Consider the following 17465-nt stretch of genomic DNA (forward strand, 5'->3'; position numbering starts at 1 on the left):
ACAGAAAAAGTTTCACCATCAACGTTGAAGTTAAAATTTGAAAAATATTTATTTCATCACTTTTTATTATATTCCCTTTATTACAATACCTATAAAATACTAGGATCAAGCATGCATAAAAAGAATAAAAAAAAGGTTAAAAAGAGAAAGCCTTTGCTAATAAATGCAAAAAAAAATAATTGTAAAATACCAGTAATCAAGATTCTCAATTAGTGTATATATCAAATTCATGAAAGAACATTAAAAAACAGTAGCCATATGATTGTTTCTTGAAAAGTAATTCTCTAAAACATATTATTTTCTATGTTAGCTTTTCAAATGATTTCATGTCAACCCTTTGGTACTGTGGAATAACATCACATGAGGGACATTTCTGTAGTGTGCTAAGGGGTTCGGTAAACCCCTACATCTATTATAACTTGTAAGTTATTCTTAACGTAATATGCTCTGCTGCTTCCTCCATAACCTCATGTTAATTTATTTTGGTCAAAGCCTCTTATCGTTGCCTCGTTGGATTATTTTTAAACAATATATTAGTTTTTGGATGCCAAATTGTTCTTATATATAATAATTAAGAAATCATTAATGTCTAAAAAATTTTGGTAGTCATCCAAAGTTAGCTTAAATTTTCATGAGGGAACAAAATCTGATGCATAATTTGTTGAGGGTGGAAAAACTGGCGCATATGTTATCATCTATATAACCCTTGTATGTACGTATGTGGAAGCTTATAACAACTATTCTTAACCACCTTACCAAATCCTTCCAACATCTTTGAAAGAGTAGCAATAAGCATAAAACAATCATAACGACTTCATCTTCATCAATACAAAGGCTTCATAACACCAAAATGTGTAAGAGTCATTCTCAATTCTTATAACACTTAACCTTGTAAGCAAATTTTTATTTCTTTTGGGTATAATTTCCCTTTTCTTTCACCAAACAAGACACAAAAGTGATTACATTCAGTTAGGTGAGCTTGAGGGATGTGATGGATTGATGATGATGGCATGTGGGGCTCGTGCTTCTGATACAAACTACAAGCATGCAATACCCCTACTCCATTCCTTATTCAAATAAAGTCAATTCATGATTCAGGACAAAGCTCAAGCTTAATCTTTTTTTGTTTATTCAATTCTAACTTTCTAACTTATTTAATGTGCAGGATTTCTGTGAAGCAGGTTGTCAATGCGATCAATGAGCAGTTGAGAACAAACCAGAAAAATAAAAATAAAACGAGTAATTAATTTTTTTTGAATAACTTTCATTATTCATAGTGTATTTAATGTGGCAGATTATGGTTGGTGAAGCAAGGTTCTTATTTTTTGGTCAGGTATGTTGAGAAAAAACAGAAACCGAGCGAATTAAATTGCAGATATCCAAACTCAAGTGATTTAGGTCACCAAAACTCCCATCTCTGATGAGTTGGCAGGTCAAGCAATAAAATTCAACACTACATAATTAAGAAGTTCTGGCAACCTAACTCTGTAACCAAAGCTATAAATAAACAAAAATAATTTACTACCAGGAATTGAGTCTAGCAGAAGAGGTTACTTCTCTACAACGCAGCAAGGTCAAATTTTCATTAAAAAAAGTATCAGACATTTAGTGTTGAGAATCCTAAAATTGACTAAATATAGGTTAAAGGTCCAAGTGGAGAAGAACGAAGTCATCGTAATTGGAGAAGGACAAAGCCCCCGAGTGAAGAAGGATGAAGGCCCAAATTAAATTGATAGTATCTCCGTCTCTTGACCTTCATCCTTCTCCACTCGAGGACTTTGTCCTTCTCCACTTGAACGTTCATCCTGCATTTGATCAGTTTCAGGATTTTCATACTTCAATTCTGACTCGAAAACAATTATCACTAGAAAAATACCTCTGAGAAACAAAAATATAAAATAACTGAAAGATTATGACATTATGTTACACATGGTTGCTGGAAAATGCTCTTCGTTCACACTGCTCGTTCGAAGATCAATTAAAACAGTGGGGCACACAGAAATGTTGGCCCACTTAACTAACTTTCCATGAATTTTTTCTTAAGCTTTATGATTGAATATAAGGATGTATATCCGCAAGCTAGCAGCAAATCATGGCAATTAAGTATTATAAACAATATAATAGAGTAATTTTTTTATTAATAAATGCTAGTTGTTAAACAATAGATTGTGTCAAACTATTTATAACTAAATAAACTAAATTCCATTTTTAGTTCTTGTGTATTGTGTGATTTTGCTTTCTTAGATTTCAATTCCACTAATTGAGTATTATGATTGTATTAATTTAATTGTGGTGTTAACATTATTTATGAACAAATTATTGTTTTTTTTTTTTACAATTATAAATAACAAAAGAATGTATTTTCATTGTAAACAAATTAACGACGTAAATATTACTAAATGAAATTAGGATAGAAAGACCTAATTGTAAATAGGAATGAACTTGAGGGAATTAATTGGTGTAATTGGAACATGAAAAATCAAAATCGCTACATAAAGAAACGAAAAATATAATTAGACTAATTAAATTTTAAATCTTGACGAATGGTATCAATTTACATTAGTTTTCATAAAATTTATTGATTGCTTTAATGGTTTGAATTTTTTAATTAAAATGCACTGATTTACACTATCAATTTATTAATTTTTATAAAAATTATACGTAAAATGTTTGCACAAAAAAATTTATATCAAGACTGCGTGCATTCATGAAAATTAATTAAACTTCATTTTAACTTAATAATTAGGAGAAAAGTGACACCTTTTGTCTCTATATTTTTTTTTTTTTAAAAAAAGAATAAGGAAATATGATAGAGGTTAAATAGGAAATGATAGTAAACAATTATTTTAAACTTAGATTTTATATGTGTTTGTAGGAATAATTTTTATATGCAGTTAAAACATAACGATATTGGAGTTTATAATGTTAGTTAAATAATAAAATAGTTAAAAAATATGGAGACGAAAAAATAATCATTTTGAATACAATTGCTATAAATTATAGATTATAGGTAAGATATTACTTTTTTTATTAATATGAGTAATATGTTATTATTACTTTAAAATAAATACTAACTAGTGTACTTGGAATATTAATTAAGAAATTAAAAAAAAGATTTATTAAAATTGTTATGATGTACATAATTTTTTTTAAATCTCTAAGATAAGTTTACAAATACCCGTTTTCTTTTCAGAAAAACTCTCTAGTTAATCATTAAATTCCATTTTATGAACATAGTTGGAACCTTTAATTTATTGATGCTTTATTATTTCCCGTTCACGCTCTGTTACCTGGCATCGCATCAATGGCGAATCACTCAAGCAGCTTCGGCGGTCGCAGTGGAGTTCGAGTGGTGGTCGCCGGCGACCGCTCCACCGGAAAATCGAGCCTGATAGCCGCCATAGCGACGGAGTCATTCGCCGAGGCCGTTCCGCCGGTCCTTCCGCCCACCCTCCTGGCCCCTGATTTGTACCCCGACACCGTTCCTCTCACCGTCGTTGACACACCTTCCAGGTCCTCCTCCTCCTTCTCTTTTCAACTTTCCACAGTTAATTCGAAGCATTAATTTCATTCAAAATTTTCTCGAAGCAATCGTTCTTTCACGAAACAATTCGTCAATTAAAGATTTAAAGTCGCGACCTATGTTTAACTGAATCGCATCTTTCAAATGAACTACGTTATGCGTGTTTTTGTATTTTTAATTGTGATGATCGTTGATGCTTAGATTGAAATGTCTGATTATTTATACTAAGAATGAACGCGTGCTTTTGTTCTGTGTAGCTTGGAGAAGCAGAGAAAGCGTAATGAGGAATTGAAAGCAGCTGACGTTGTGGTGTTAACCTATGCTTGCAATGACACCGCGTCGTTTTCGCGGTTGAGTTCTTACTGGTTCCCGGAGCTGCAGAAGTTGGAGGTTGGTGGTTTTATGCATTTGTCAATGAGAAATGAAGTATGAGTGGTAAACAAATAGTGTTTTATTTATTATTGTTGATTTTTTGGGTGATACACTGATGCAGGTGAAGGTGCCTGTAATTGTGGTTGGTTGCAAGCTGGATCTTAGGGATGAAAGCCAGCAAGTGAGCTTGGAGTGTGTCATGACACAGCTCCTGCAACAGTTCAAGGAAATTGTCACCTGCATTGAATGCTCTGCTGCTACGCAATACCAGGTATTTTGCTTTGCCGCATTGTTGTTTTGTTACTTGGTGATGCTTACTGATGTATGGATATTATATCGTGTTATTAGAAAACAGTGTATCAATTGTGGATTGCGGAAAATGGCGGAAAGTCAATAATCCACTATGTTATAAAGCGAATAGTGTCGCTGGAAAATAGTAGAAGTTGCATAGTTGAAACATGATACATATCAGTTATATATGTATAAAAAATAAAAGTTGTATTCAAATAAATAAAAAAAGTGCATAAAAAATAGCATAATATTAACTCAAAAGTTCAATTGGCTGGAGACTTGCCAGAGATGACAGGAGGATGTAGGATGCATGCCGTAACCATGACACCCATAGTGGCTGCAATAGTGGACAGAGTCATGATCGTGGATCCTTGGAATTTTGCAATGCAATGCAATTATTTAACAACATTGTTAGTAAACAACATCTATCAACCACTGCTATATATAGAGTATTTCAAGGCCATTCATTATGACAATATCTTGCAAGTAAATTAAGCTTCTAATGCTTTTCCCTTATGCCAAAATACAAGCCTATGGTTCATTGAAGGCCAAAATGATCCTTAATCATCAAATACAAGTAGTGAAAAAGATTAAAAAAATAAAAATAAAACGAACAACAGCTAAATGAGTTATCATTTCTCTTTTACAAGTCAAGTGTTAAGTAAGAAATTCATGAATCTATGTAATATCACAGTTGTTTTGGTTTACTTTTATAAGGATATACTCTTGATAATATTGTTATTATTATTTGCAAAATGTGAGTGTCTGAAATTTAATATTAATTCTAAAATTTTAGGTACCTGAAGTTTTTTATTTTGCTCAAAAAGCGGTACTTCATCCGATAGATCCTTTGTATGATCATGAAAGTCAAGCTTTAAAGGATCGATGTGTTAGGGCATTGAGAAGAATATTTGTTCTTTGTGATCGTGACATGGATGAAGCCCTTAATGACACAGAACTAAATGAGTTTCAGGTTTTTGTTGATTTTGGATTTTTTTAAATTTCCTTTTTTTTATTTAATATGCTTTGAATATTTATTGTTTTCAAGTGTGGCCTATTTATTCAAAATGTGCAAATATATCAACAGGTTAGATGCTTCAATGCACCATTGCAATCCTCTGAAATAGCAGGAGTCAAAAGGGTTGTACAGCAGAAAGTACCTGAAGGATTCAACTCACATGGTCTTACTTTTCCTGGATTTATTTATGTCCACAATATGTTCCTCAAAAAAGGGCGTCCAGAGACATTATGGGCTGTTCTAAGAAACTTTGGATATGATAATAATTTGAAACTCATGGATGATTTCCTTCCTGTTCCATCTAAGCATGCTTTCGATCAGGTCATTCATAGCTTCTTTGTTCTACTATTGTGGAAATTCCACTTTTGTCCTCCTGTAGTGATACTTCCTGTAGTGATACTACGAATTAACTGTAGATTATTCAGTCTTGGCATTAACAATAACCAAAAATGTGTCTGATTATTACATTGGGAAGACTAGAATGTTACGTATATGTTTTACTTGTTTGTTTACTGTAATTTTAGCTATTCACTAGTAGCTTAGCAAATATTAGCTGCAAATATTCACTAGTAGACTAGAATGCCTTTTGTCTCCTTTATTTGTTATCTCATTAATTATTTCTCTCTCATTTGTTATTCATATTCCTTTTACCATTACTTCTCTCTTTTTTAATAGGTGTGTAAAATAATTAAGGGTAGGTAAATATGAGGGCATAATTGAGAAAATAGTAATTAATGTTTTGTTGAACTTTTAAAAGGATAGGTAAATAGAAACCAAAATTTTCTTCTACAAGGACAACGGAAATGGAACAGAGTGAATGCTTTTATTTCTTGTTGCTTGATATTGAGATGGAGAGAGAGATGCTAATATTTGGTGGTATTGACTTTATGATGCATGTTTATCGAGTCAAATGGTTTTCAAAGAAGCACAAGAAAGTACGATAGTATGCATTTTTTCCCAAATACTGCATTTCCCAACACTTTAGGTCATCAAGTTATTTCCAATTGTGGTGAAGTTATTTTAAATTTCCTGTAAAACTTTCAAATGATATGAAGTATTTACTTTCATATACATAATCTTACAGAGTGTGGAGCTGACAGGTGAAGCTGTAGAGTTTCTAAATGGTATCTTTCGACTGTTAGATACAGATAAAGTATGTAGTAATGTTTTTGTTATCACTTCCTTGACCTCTATTATGTGCTTTAACCTCCTACCTCTGTGTGTTCTTTTTAGGTGGTATTCCATATCTAATATACTTTTTTTTTTCTATTCACTTCTTTGAACCTTGATACTCTCTAGGATCGAGCCCTACGACCTGCTGAAGTTGATAAGTTATTTTGTACTGCACCAGAAAGGTGAACTTGCTACCTCCCTCTGCCTAAACTTTCCATGTATTGAAAAATAAAAAGGTGAACTCATCTTTTGATTGTCCTTTATATAACCAGTACCTCATTAGTTGCATAACTAAATTACTTTTTCGTATTGTGGATGTAGAACTCTAAAATTGGTTGACTGTCTGTAAGCTCTAGCTATAACTTCAGTCCTAGGAGGAAATTTTTAGATAAGTTGTAGACTCAACAAAACTGAGTAATCATTGCAAAGAGAAGAAACATCCTGTATATCATAGTTCTTATGCTCAGTGAGAATTAATAGACCTTTTTCCTGTAAAGTGTTCAGTTTAAGTCATAAATGTATTGCCTCTTGAAAGCCTTAGCCTTTTATAGGTGTTGGTTGGAGATTTCGTTCAATTCTGTGATGAAGTTGTGATTGATGTTGTTTTTATACTTATGTCATGATTTCTATAAGAGAGACTGATAGGAATTAAACTTGCTTTACAAAGGAAAAAGAAGGGGCAACCTATAAAGTGTAAACTGCAATAGTTGTTTGATTGGGTAATAGTGACGAGTTAGTCATATTCTTTTTGGAATTCACTTGAGTTCTTTGGGGTCATAATTTTTCACAGCTGTAGTTGGTAGTGCTAATTGCACTACAATGGAAAATTATTTTTGGTTTCTGGGCTCTATATTTTTTTAGTAGCCCTGTTATGTAGGGATTTTGGCTTTTTTACCTTTCTTTTAATCCAGCTCTTTTGGACTTGTGTAGCTTCTTTTTTTTTTTTGCCTTTTCTTTTAATTGATTGAGTTGGTTGTCACTGTATTTTAGATTAGTTTATTTTAAGGAAATAACCCTTTTATTTTCACAGCTTCTTGAGAGAGTTTTTGAAAGAGAAAAAGAACAATTATTTTCCTGAAAGAAAATCTTAACCCATCATGCCATTGCTACCGGTGTCATTGTCATTTTACTTACTGCTTGTGCTTGAAAATATTTTTGGTCTTATTGTTGGAGAATGGATAGTTTCAATTACTAGAGATTAGAGAAATTGGAGCCTCCAAAAGGGTGATGTGATTCTTATTCTTGTATGTTGTGATTCCAAGAAACCAGTTAGTTTGAGCCTTTGAGTTTTTTCTTTTGGTGGGGATTTGGGCTGAGCATTGTTCTTGTTAATTTTTTATGCTGCCATATTATTATAAACCCTAAACTGAAACCACTTATGCTACTTTAATTTTATATCTTAGATTCAAGATGGTTAGTCAGTACACTATTAAATATTAATACATATATCCATCAAGTATTTTATTTGCATATTGTGTGCTATCTCTAAATACATTTCCTTTTGAGCCAATTTTTTGCTCTCTTTTTGAGAAAAGAATGGGTAAGAATTTTTCTTTGATAAAAAAAATTATAGAACTTGCTGGACTATTTTATACTGCCTTTACCAGATTTATCTGTAATTTGGTATAAACCAATATTGGTATATCAAGAAGCTTAGAAATCTAATTCTAGGTCCTGTTTGGAATAACTTTTCCATAAGCACTTGTAGGAGAAGAAAATAAGAAGGTAAAATGTATTGAGCTTGATAGAACACTAATTGATAGAAGTTATAAAATATAAATGTTGAACATTGAAATCACATTCCATACAGCAATACACTTGCTATCCCAGAGACGGAAGTCTCCTATTACACAAATACAACAATACAATTGATGTCCCAGAGACAAATGTCTCCTACAGAGAGTTTTCTCTGTCCACAAATTACAAATAACTTCACACTACTAATTACACAACATGCTATCAGATATATACTCCTAATACATAACTACCACTCTGCAATTTCTAATGCAAAACTGTTTTCTAAAGCAGTTATCTGAGTTTCTAATACAGAACTGATTACTAAGCAGTTATTTGTACACATAATTTCCATTTTGCCCCTAACTCTCAGTTTCCACTAGAGCTTCTCCCATAAGCTAAAGTCAACTTATGCATCTTAGCTTTTGGAGAAATTAGATGAGCAGAGCTTCAATAAAACTTAAGTGCATAAGTTGAGTTTATCTAATGGGAAAGCTCAATCCATTTTATCTTGTTATTTTCTTCTCCTATAAATGCTTAAGGATAAGTTTATCTAAATAGGGCCTAGGGCTGATTGATAAAATCAGTATATTGAATACATCACTAACCATTCAGAATATGGGAAGGCAATTCAGGAGATTCTATGTTTGAAGGATTATTTTTACTGTTCCTGCCAAAGTCTATGTTTGTGCAGCATGAAGTTTCTAATTATTTTACTGCATTATGAGAGCTCAGAACACAACCATTTTTCGTAATCCTATGAAGACAGAACGTTACCTTTGCAAACATTACTATTTTACATTTTTTCAGCTGAAGCATATCTGATAGTATTAGTAGTATTGATTTTAATTTTATCTATTTTCAAATGTGGGATGCTCTTTGTATATTATTCATTTTGTTTCCTTCCTTTTCAGTTGTGATAATCTCGAAATGATTTATAGGTAGTTTTTCCACTTGATGTCATCCATCTTAGGTTTGGTACATGGTTGTGAATTGCAGTCCATGGGATGATGCTCTATATAAGGATGCTGCTGAGAGAACTAACATGGGTTACATATCTCTTAATGGATTCCTGGCGCAGGTGGGGTTAACTTATGCTGTTTTTTATTCTTCAGAATGAGTTATTGATATATCTCTTAAATTGTATGATGCAGTGGGTCCTTATGACATTACTTGATCCACCATGTAGCCTGGCTAATTTGATTTACATTGGATATAGTGGTAATCCAGCTGCTGCTCTTCGTGTTACCCGTAGAAGAGCAGTAGATCGCAAGAAGCAAGCAACAGAAAAGAATGTGTTCCAATGCTATGTTTTTGGTTCTAAAAATGCTGGGAAGTCTGCTCTGTTGGATTCATTATTGGGAAGGTGTGCTTCTGAACCAATCACCATAGTCTGTGTGTCTTTAAATATATTTTGATATATCAGTATGTGAATTTCATCCTCTCCTACTGTTTATATATGTTTGGCTTCAAAGAAACAATTAACTCCTTCATTTTTCACAGGCCTTTCTCAAACAATTATACTCCAACAACTGTTGAGAGGTTTGCAGCAAATTCCATTGAATTAATAGGGGTGAGTATCATGATTGGAAAACATTACTGTTATTTAAATAATTTTGAAAAATGGTAGTCTTTCTGTCATGCTTTGCCTCAATTTAATATGCTCTATTACTAGTAAATATAGGAGTCACATAGATGTTGTGGAGGAAATTGGGTACAAAACGCAGTCTTTATACTCACGATGCTGGTGCTTGCTGCTACTATATAGGGAACCAGAAAAACTCTTGTGTTGCGGGAGATACCAGAGAGTGAAGTATCGAATGTTTTGTCAAATAAGGGTTATTTGGCAGCATGTGATGTAGCTGTTTTTGTCTATGACAGGTATTGTGCAAAATGTTTTACGATAATGCTTTGGTACATTTAAACTGTTGGAATGGTGTTTTGTATTCTTGCTTTGCTGTAACCAGCATATTTATGGGTAGTCAATATAAATAATGTATTGAAGAGATGTTTGTATCCTGTGTATTTATGTATAAACTAACTGCCTGAATAAAGTATTTTGTTCCATATTGCCTGCAATGACATAAGATCTCCTGCTGTTTAGGATCCCTTGAAACACCTGCCTTGCATATTATGTTTCCCTATTAGTCATCAATATGGATGTTAATTGCTAATTAGAAACATATGGTAAATACTCAAAACCTTAATCCATGATTAATGATTTTAATTGTATTGAAAATTAATCTGAATTTTAATTTGGCTTGCATTTTTATGGTTCTCAACTTTCTGGAAGAATGAGCATATCAAGTTAAAGGAATGGTTATTATGAGGGGAGCTAATTATAGCCATTCAATCAAAAAGAATGGTTGACATAAAATCTTTCACTAAAATCCCACATGACCCTTTTTCCCTCACTCTCAGGGCTTGCATTGTCTTTCTCTCTTCCACTCTCCCAATCAGCTTCTCTTCATGGTTTCCAACATTTTACCCTGTCTGCAGCTTTCAAGTATTGTTCTTATTTGTCCATATAATTTTATTCTTTTGTCTGTGCTCATATGCTAGGCTTAACTTTTATGAAACACCCAAAAGATTTCATATTGATTTGAGCACTTCATGTATAATGATGCCACAGTTTAAATCCCCATCAATGCTCTCCAACAATGTGAAAATCAATATATATGTATGTATGATGTATGTATATGTCAACCTAACAAATTTACAACATAAACTTGACACGTTCTTTATAGCCATTCTGATGAATATGCTTGGAGGGAATCAAGAAGGTAACACCAGCTTTCTGGAAGGAAAAGTAACAGAATTTTCTTAGAGTTTATCAGTATGCTGGGATCATGGAGACTGGAATAAAGAGATGATGACTGGGATAGTTGAAGAGGGAAAAGGGAGGCACATGAGTGAGACCAAGATGACTCATGTGTTATATTTCATCTTAAAACCAATTAGCATTAAGTGAAGTTATCCAACAAATATATAAGTTGCACATTGAGAATTGAGGTGGGAGATGTTGGACTTCCCAACAATATGGCTTGGCTTTAATTGAAAAATTTAATCTGAGGCAATTTGTACACATGCTATATTTAAAGCAGGAACCAAAAGCTCTCACATCATTGTATGTACTTGTTTTTAGGCAAGGCTGTCATCTCTTGTCAAATTCATGTTATATTATAAAAAAGTGATTCTTAGATACTTGTATTAGTATCACCATACCAGATTTTGATGCTCTACCACATGTCCATTCTGTCAAGACCTTGTGTGGGATAAATTTTCCTTAATTGAACTAATCTAGTTTAATTCATAGTTACGTATTTGGTTATTTATTTTTGGCATTTTGCTCCTGTAACTTAGTTTTGCTTTTTTCTCTTTGTTTTCCAGCTCAGATGAACATTCATGGAAGAAATCCAGAGATTTGCTTGAGAAGGTTGGTAGACAAGGAGATCTAACTGGTTATAGAGTTCCTTGTCTCCTTATTGCCGCAAAGGATGATTTAACTCCATATCCAAGGGCAGTACAAGATTCAGTTAAGGTATTGCATATCAACTCAGTGTCATGACATCATTTAACATATTTTATTGTTATGCATAATTTCATAGTTAAAGCTGCTATTTAATTTCGTTATAGGTTACTGAGGAATTGGGAATAGAGGCACCTATTCATGTAAGTATGAAATTAGGCGATTCAAGTAACGTGTACCATAAGATTGTCAATGCTGCAGAGCACCCTCATTTAAGCATTCCAGAAACTGAGATTGGGAGGAAAAGAAAGCAATACCATCGGCTTCTTCAGCACTCTCTTGTTTTTGCCTCAGGTGAGTTTGTCTTAGCTACCTCTCACCGGAACTTGATGCATGATGCATAAACCAAAAATTTGCAAAAATATCCGTTTTTGTCTTGTTCAAGTGTTGATTTTGAAATAGCTGTCTGTTTTGAATTTACAGTTGGGACTGCTATGGCATTTGTTGGTTTGGCAGCATGTCGTGCATATGCAGTTAAAAAGAATTCCTCTGGTTAGTCATCAAGAAAATTTATAATGGCAGAGCTGACTTAAATTAACTGTTGAATTCGTGTTCAGTATTGGGCACACTAATCTTGGTAACTTTAAGTTAGAATATATTTTTTGTACAGTGTTACTAATTTCATTTATTTTTCTTGCTATATTGGCTTCATATATAGCTGCCAAAATATGATTGTGGTCCGTGTCTGTTTTCAATTTGATTTTCATTGTGTATATTTCAAGTTTAAGTTACATTGACTAGATGTAATTACACTGATGTCTCTTGTGGAGTTTGTTTGGAATTAAATATTTCAGTACTTATTTGATTTGTATAATATGAAATAATTTAATCCTGAAACCTTTTCAGTCAAGTACAGATGAAATTCGATCAAAAATTGTACTCCTAAGATTTAATTTACTTTTAGTGGTTTGGGTTGGCATTTTTGCTTTTATTAATTGTCATTTAACCTATTTTTAATAAAAGTAATAAATTAATAATTAATAATATAAAATTTTAAGTCATTTTAATGTATTTCACATGTATGATCTTTGTGTATATGGGATTATGGGAATCAATCCTAATTCCTAAATGAAAAGGGTGATAAGGTGTTTGATTATCTGATAAGGAGATCATAACTTCTTACGGTAGTTGGTTAAGGGATTTGTGGGCCGCGTAGGGATGATTCGGATATAGACTGGACTGAAGTCGGGAACAAATTCAAATTTCATTTTTTTTTATAATGAAAGAGTTAATTTTAATATTAAAATAAATTAACTTAATTTTTATTATTTCAAACACAATCTCAATTTAGGAAATTATAGTTACTTCCTTATACGTGTACTTTTCACTTGTACGAAGCTAATCAAGAAATATATGCGCAGAAATTTTTACGTGTTTGTAAAATAAATAAAAAGGAATATTTGTAATTCAAAGAAAGGTATATTATTGTCAATTTAAAACTGGAAAATGTTAAGTTTTCATCAAATTCAACGCGGTCAAATTGATTAAATTTGAGTTAGTTTAGAATCACATTTTATCATACGATATAAATTATATGATTTTTTTGGGCCTTTAATATTGTTTATATTCAGATATAAGTTTTTACCCGAGCCTTGTTATTTCTTTATTTTGCATCCTCCTCACAACCGCCTCTGGAAACTATGAAATCGTTGCTTGAATGAAGGAGATGAACATGTAAGACGGCAGCAAATAAGCAATTCTTTTTAACGTCACACATATATGAAATGTGTTCTTATAAAGAGTCTGCCTTTTTTTTTTATCTTCTTAAATGAACGAATGTGTTCCTTTAGAGTGCAAATTCGTCTTACAAGCCACGAAATAGCTAGGTTTTGCATCTCATAAAAGTAGAACTTCCATGCTGGTCCTTAATCTTTCTCATGAATTGTTTCTTATGAATAGGGTGCAACAAAAAAGAATTTTCCATTTGTTCTTCCAGAGTAAAAAGCTTCCACTATAATGGTGAGCCGCATTTAAGATTGATAATTGTTCTCATAAATCAACATAAAATATTTTAGCATGCTATCCTTTTTCACATAAATTTATCAAAAAGTCACTCAACCTAAAATTATTCTATGTCAAATATGTTTAATTATGAAATTCTTAAGTAATGAACTATTAAAAAAAGAGTATAATCTTATATATATTTGAACATACTTTGGATCATCGATTGTTCAAACATGTATTTAATTCATTTATTTGTCACCTTCCAAGAAGTCAGTTAGAAGTTGTTCATTATTTGTGTCTTATCTCTTTTGTATTGGTGATTAGTCTCTAACTTCGTTGACACCTTAACTGTCACATGTCCTCCAACTTTCACCGCACCCTATACCTATATAACCTTTGGATCTCTCTAATTATTGTATATTTGATTCATTCATGTACCTCTCCCACTAGAAGTTTGTTAGGAGTTCTCTCTATCTGTATCTCTTCTCTTTTGCATGAATGATCATCTTCCACCCTCGTTAGCAACTAGAATGTCACAACTCACTCATGCTCTCACCCTGTATTTCCTTGCTCCTACCCCGACTAACAATCAAACCCACATTTGTACTATCTTCATGAGAACCAGATACAATTATCTTTAATTATTTAGACTACAAATCATATTTCACATCTCTAATAGAGATTATACCTCTACCATACAACACTACATCAACAAATTTTTTTTATCTAACTTCTGTAAGGAACATAAAATAATCGCTTGGCCTTCATCATCAATTTTTAATTCCACACCTTGTAAATCTAAGATGATTTGGTTAAAATTATTAAAGTGGCGACTTGCATGCTCATACTTGCAAGGTATATAAATGTTGCTTCTAATACAAGTGATTAGTTAGGAATTTCTTTTGAATTTTTCTCTCCATCTTCTATAATATCATGGCAATGTTTAAAATCTTTTTCTTCTCCTCCTTCACACTCGTAGGCTTTATCTTCTCCATCTATCATTGTTGCACATCCTTGATGGATAGAATGACCCTCATCTTTAATTTCTATAGAGTGAAATCATTCAATTGATGAATTTCTCAATATACAAAGACAACATGAGCAACAACGAAATCAATCTTAATAACCTAGAGCTCTTATGCTATTTGTTATGGTGAAAATGAAAAATAAAAGCAGAGAGAGGGAACACAAAGAATTTACGTGGTTTGGTCAATGTGACCTAAATCCTTAGACAATACAAAGATTCTACTATTTTTGTAAACAACAAATACAACATCGTATATTTTTATATAATAAATCAACCTCTTCATCTTTTCCTAATTTGTAACACCATATCAGAATCTAATTACAAGACAATATTTTGCTTTAGACTTTAAAATGTTGAATCGAGTCATGATTTGGTTAGGATCATTATACATAAAACTCAAGTAAATTTAACATTATGTAATAAAAGAGAAATTATTACATAGTTTAGGATCATCACGTGATTGTAATTTCAATCAATCTCTACATGATACAGTAACTAAATTTTTCATTTTGTGAGAAAGAATCCCTAAAACTCAATTACATAAAAATTAACTGAAATCATAATAATATGGAATCATGTAATAATTTCTCTTTGACCAATTGGTAACATAACTCATCAAGCTATCCTAAAAATAAAAATCATCAAGACTCCTCATACTCCAAGCACAATAAATTACCAAGGGGTGTGCATTCTATCAATATTAGTAACATAACTCATCGTGTAGTCCTCTAGTTGGGGATTGATTTTTGATAACTTGTTCACAATGCAAATATTTGGATTTTGATATCAGAACTTGTTAGAATAAATAATTTTGCAAAATATTTGTTATATATATATATATATATAGTCTAAAAGTTTATTAAAAAAATAAACTAAAAAAATGAGTGCAACTTTTTCCTTTCAAGTTCACCGGCAAGTTTCACGTGTGATTGGACCTTGTCCTATGGCAGCATACATGCTATATATCACCAAACCAACACAATTACACTACCAAAAGTGAAATATGAATGATCAATGTGAAGAAAATTTGTAAAAGATGGGAGAGAACTGGACAAGCGGGTGTGAGTGTGATGTGAAAAGTTAGCATGAGGAGATCTAAAATGTTCTACGTGTCGCAACTCAGATGAGTCTTGGCTTAGTTCAAAATTCCTCTGCCCCCTTAACTTGATTGTTATGGTGTGTTACCCGTGCAATGTATACTAACATGGCACGAATTTCTTGCCAAAGGTTCTAATCCTTTCCTATTCCTTAGCAAGTGTCTTTTGGCCTCTTCTTTCATTCTCAAATCACATTGGTTCCTGAACAAAAGTACACAACACACACTCTTGGAGAGAATAATAATGCATTGCTATATAGTATATACGTTTATCCCGCATCAATTATTTAACAAATTGCAACTTGCTAGTGACTTCAATCATTATATACTTTTAACATATTAGATATGACATGATGGACACAGGGTTGGCAGCAAGGACTATAGCTAGCTCCCTTGCCTATTTTGTTAATTAAGGTGCAAGAAAAAGACAACATAAACTCAAAATTTAGCAACAAGATGACATGGAAATCTTCACAAGCCATGCAGGGTTTCGACACGTAACTTATCCTAGAAGTACTAGTATGTACCAGCACCCTGATCGATTTGAATGAGGTTTTTGTGCACTATGTTCTCTATTGCGTTATAGTACATTTTTTTTCAAAGTGTATGGTCCCCAACCCAATAATATTCCTCCGGGATTCAAAGCATATTATCACTTCCCTTCAAAGGGCACTCTTCTAGGGCCAAAAGAGAACGAATCGGAAGATTGACGTCCATTTTAAGAGTAGGGTACCCTGTTGGCTAGAGCAGGTGAGCAGTATTCAATCATTCTTTTCTGTGTCATACTTTAGAAAACCAAAAAGTGTAGTACTTTGTTTTTTTTTAATTAAATTAAAATTTCACTTTAATTATCATTGATGACCGGTAACATTGATGCTTATAAATTATAATGCGAGTTATTGAATTCAAATTTCAATTTTGATTGAAAAAATATATATGATCGCACTCAAAGTACGAGAGCAAAATTATGTTCTGTATGTTGAAATGTTTAAATGGAATATTAAAGTAGCAAAGTGCTTGATGACATCAATTCGTTGTGCTAAGCCCATCACGCTCAGGCTTGAATGATGAATCAAAGCCCAATTTTTTTTTTTTTAAAATAAATTAAGAGACCAAGATATCTTTGTTGTTGGTGCAAATTCCGTACATGTCCAGCCACACTGTGCAAAGATTGTAGACGACAATTACATGGTTAAGTCCATGTTTGGATTTGCGGCAGCAAGAAGTTAAAGACTGCTTTATTACATAAGTAGGGATGGTGTTGCTTCTTGAAATGTAGTTTCCAACAATCGTTATGGCAATCCAAACATGCTATAAATTGATAACTTTGACAAATCTAATTTCCAAATTCACATGGACGAACGCTAAAAAATGGATTAGTAATAAGAGTGATGAAGTCATCGTATTTGTATTGCATTACTTTGGTATTTACGAATGATCTAGCTTAATTGGCTAAATAATGTGAGTTATTATAAATCTTTTTACACATGTATTTGATTTCTATGAATAAAAAAATACTTTAATATTTATTTACTCCTACGATATATATATATATATATATATATATATATATATATATATATATATATATGTGAGAAAAAAATTAAAATTTTATGTAGTTAAAACAGAGAAATGCTAGTAATATAATTTTTTAACATATTACTTGGATTGTTCAACCGATTCTACCCCTATGGGGTCAACTCTCATCTTTCATTTAAGAATTTACGCCTGAAGCATAATACTTGGTAGATTGTGGAT

The 17465-nt window shown here is 32.3% G+C and overlaps 1 protein-coding gene across 3 annotated transcripts; it reads left to right on the plus strand.

Moving 5' to 3' along the window:
• Positions 1-3223: 3223 nt before the first annotated feature.
• LOC114400880 (mitochondrial Rho GTPase 2-like) lies at positions 3224-12454 on the plus strand. 3 transcript variants are annotated; one of them, XM_028363539.1, is made up of 14 exons: positions 3226-3513; positions 3781-3913; positions 4017-4166; positions 4983-5159; positions 5274-5525; positions 6289-6357; positions 6504-6559; positions 9111-9192; positions 9266-9477; positions 9615-9684; positions 9880-9992; positions 11502-11652; positions 11748-11934; positions 12064-12454. In XM_028363539.1, the coding sequence occupies exons 1-14, from the start codon at positions 3305-3307 to the stop codon at positions 12135-12137; spliced, it is 1935 nt and encodes a 644-aa protein (XP_028219340.1). In that variant the 5' UTR covers positions 3226-3304; the 3' UTR covers positions 12138-12454. The 3 variants fall into 3 exon arrangements, with proteins under 3 accessions (XP_028219342.1, XP_028219341.1, XP_028219340.1); XM_028363540.1 differs by lacking the exon at positions 6289-6357 and having other exon boundaries at positions 3225-3513; XM_028363541.1 differs by lacking the exons at positions 11502-11652; positions 11748-11934; positions 12064-12454 and adding an exon at positions 10859-11460 and having other exon boundaries at positions 3224-3513.
• The last annotated feature ends 5011 nt before the right edge of the window (positions 12455-17465 follow it).

This window comes from Glycine soja, chromosome 19 (genome assembly GCF_004193775.1).
Source record: "Glycine soja cultivar W05 chromosome 19, ASM419377v2, whole genome shotgun sequence".
In the NCBI taxonomy this organism is placed as follows: Eukaryota; Viridiplantae; Streptophyta; class Magnoliopsida; order Fabales; family Fabaceae; genus Glycine; species Glycine soja.